Source organism: Atta colombica, unplaced genomic scaffold (genome assembly GCF_001594045.1).
Source record: "Atta colombica isolate Treedump-2 unplaced genomic scaffold, Acol1.0 scaffold58, whole genome shotgun sequence".
Lineage (NCBI taxonomy): Eukaryota > Metazoa > Arthropoda > Insecta > Hymenoptera > Formicidae > Atta > Atta colombica.
The window spans coordinates 1299098-1302009 of NW_017259548.1; the positions used below are offsets into that span (position 1 = coordinate 1299098).

A 2912-nucleotide genomic window follows, 5' to 3' on the forward strand; every position below is an offset into this window, starting at 1 on the left:
TAGAATATATATACAATATATATTCTACGTAGAATATATATACAATATATATTCTGCGTTTTTTTTTATTTAAGGGAACAGAAATTTTTAACAGATATTTGAATGATATTATTTTAACATTCCATAATTATTTTGGGACAAACAATATAATATAAGACCGTATGTATAATAACACAAACTATAGAAATTAAAATTTTAAACAATAGTCTAGCTGGATCTTAATGCTTGTATGAATTTATATATTATGTATGTAATCCGTAGAAATGCGCGACGAAATGATTTTTCGATCTGAAACGCTAACTCTACTAAATTATCGTAATAATATCACGAGTTAAATTGACTAGCAATTTAACAAATTTTTGATACTTATTCGCATCTTTGAAACGATCTTAATAATGTTGAATGAACATATTAAAATCTGTAAATTAATATTCCAGAATACTTTTGGAATGTTTTTTTTATTTTAGGAACCTTTTATGAATATTTCATAAATATTTAATGTTAGCTGGTACATATTAAAATTACATTTAAAAATTACATTTAAAAAATTACAGTGTTATTTTCATTTTTGTTAACAATTCTTGTTCATTTTCGTAGAAAAAGTGAAAACAATTATAAATGAAGTAAGAAAGCAAATAAGTTTAAATAAAGAAGAGATAGAAATCAAATTCATTCCGAAGTTAGAAGAAGATGAAATACAAAATTCTATATGTAAGCTAGACAGAGATATGTTTTTATATATATCTATTAGCGAATTCGGCACTTACATTACGCTAGATCAGTGCATACTGAAAGGTATTTTTCATGAAATTAGCAAAGTTAAATGTAAAAGTATATAAATATTTTAAATGATTAACTATTTACTAATATTGTCACATTATTTAATAAAATATATGTATGTATTATTTTATTGTCAAAGTTGATTATATTGTATCACTGCGTGATACAAATATATGTATGTATTATTTTATTGTCAAAGTTGATTATATTGTATCACTGCGTTGAAATACTTTATAAATTAGCTTTTAATATGCACTGATTCAATGTAGTGCGAGTAATCGAATTCATTATATGTGTTATAATATTTTTATTTTTGTTTGCAATTTTTATTTACTTTTGTTACAGATGAAACAAATACAAGTGAAATATTGAAGCGAAATGATGTACTCACGTTTCAAGAGATGAAGATGAAAATTCAAAAATTGGAAAAGAACAATGAAGAATTAACAAATAAATTACAATATTTGCAAATAAATTTAGAAGAAAAAATACAAGTTCAAGCAAATGTTTTTGAAAAAAAATTACAATATCAAACAGCAAAGTTGAGACGTATTATTGAAAAACAAAGAAAAAAATTCAAAAGAAAATTAGTTACAAAAGACAAACAATTAAAAATATCAAGAATTGCCGTAAGACGAAAAAATAATCACATTAAAAATTTACTAGATATTGTTAAAATTAAGAAGATATTAACTGAAACATCATATAATACTTTAAAACATGATTTTAGAGGAGAATCATCTTTCTTAGTAAAAAATGAAACACAAAATCAAAATAAATCACCTCATAGACCGGTACTCATAGTCGATTCTTATATTTTAGACCATCTTAAATGCAATCCTAAAATATCATAAGCTAATTAGAAAAGAGTAATAGCATCTTAAAACATTACTTAAGAAGTTAAAATAAGAACATAAGATTATGAATAAGGGCAATAAAAGACAGTATAAAATGCATACATATGAACACAAAATTTGCAGATAATTCAAGAAAATCTGAATTCTGATTTTGCAATAAGAATGTTTATATTTTTACTTAATAAATGTTTTAATAGTACAAGAGATATTTATTAATGAGTTCTTGAACGAAAATTTTAATTTTGCATCTTCTAATATAGAAATAAAAATTGTTGAATTTTAAGAAACTTAAAACTGAATATTTAAACAAGTTAATTTAGTGAATTTTGTTTTATAATATGCGTCTACATAAAAATGGAATTATGAAATTATGTCTTTTTAATGCAGATTAGCCCGTTTTTACTAAATATACCTATAGTTATTAATAATTATAGAGATCTTGAATATATTTTAAACTTTTCCAATCATACATTGTCAATTTAAGGTTTCATTTTGCAAGAACGAGCTAAAAGTTCTCTACCATCCAGCCAATTTTATCGACGATCCTCTTTTTCTTTATAAATATACTTGTAAAAAAACTGTGTATACATAGCCTATTTTTGCGGGTAAGTATATGTGTTATTATATATTTATTTTTATTTATTTATTTTTATTTATTTTTATTTCTAATTTTACTATATATTCTGAATGTTATCTGGGTACGTTATAGCTTTTCCGTCGTTGGATTTTTACATATAGAGAACGATTTTATTCAAGTATCTAAAAATTTATCTTTACTAGACGTACATATAATTCAGATAGATCCTAAACTTTTTAGATATTTAAGAAAAATCGTTCCTTTTTATATATCCTCAGGCCCCGTTCCCATCAAGGTCGTATCTGTGAGAGGGAAGATATTATCTGAAAAATGTAATTTACTATCTTATCTATATTATTATGCAATTATCGGTTAATTAAAAAAAATGCATTATCAAACACACGTCAGTTTGTCACTATTGCAAGATAAATTCAAAGTAGATTAAAGGATTGAACTTCTTACTGTGATGTCTATAAGATATATAATAATTAGGGTCAATCAAATGAGCTGGAGATTAACAAAAAAGAAATATTTCTTTTATTACAAAACAATTCCAAAATTACACTTAATTTTATTAGAGAACTTTTAATATTCCAAAAATGAATACTATCAGAATATGTACAATTATGTGTGACACATACAAATATTGTATATATTATATGACATATATGTAACAAATATATATAATATATATATAT

The 2912-nt window shown here is 23.2% G+C and overlaps 1 protein-coding gene across 1 annotated transcript in view; it reads left to right on the forward strand.

Annotated features, from left to right (window-relative positions):
• Nucleotides 1-635, forward strand: part of LOC108692033 (THAP domain-containing protein 1-like) — a gene marked incomplete at its 3' end in the record, with an annotated part of 3101 nt that extends 2466 nt beyond the window's left edge. The window contains exon 3 of the mRNA XM_018200129.1: nt 598-635. Within this exon, the coding sequence (XP_018055618.1) occupies nt 598-635 (38 nt within the window). The remainder of the gene's footprint in view (nt 1-597) is intronic.
• Between the last annotated feature and the right edge of the window lie 2277 nt (nt 636-2912).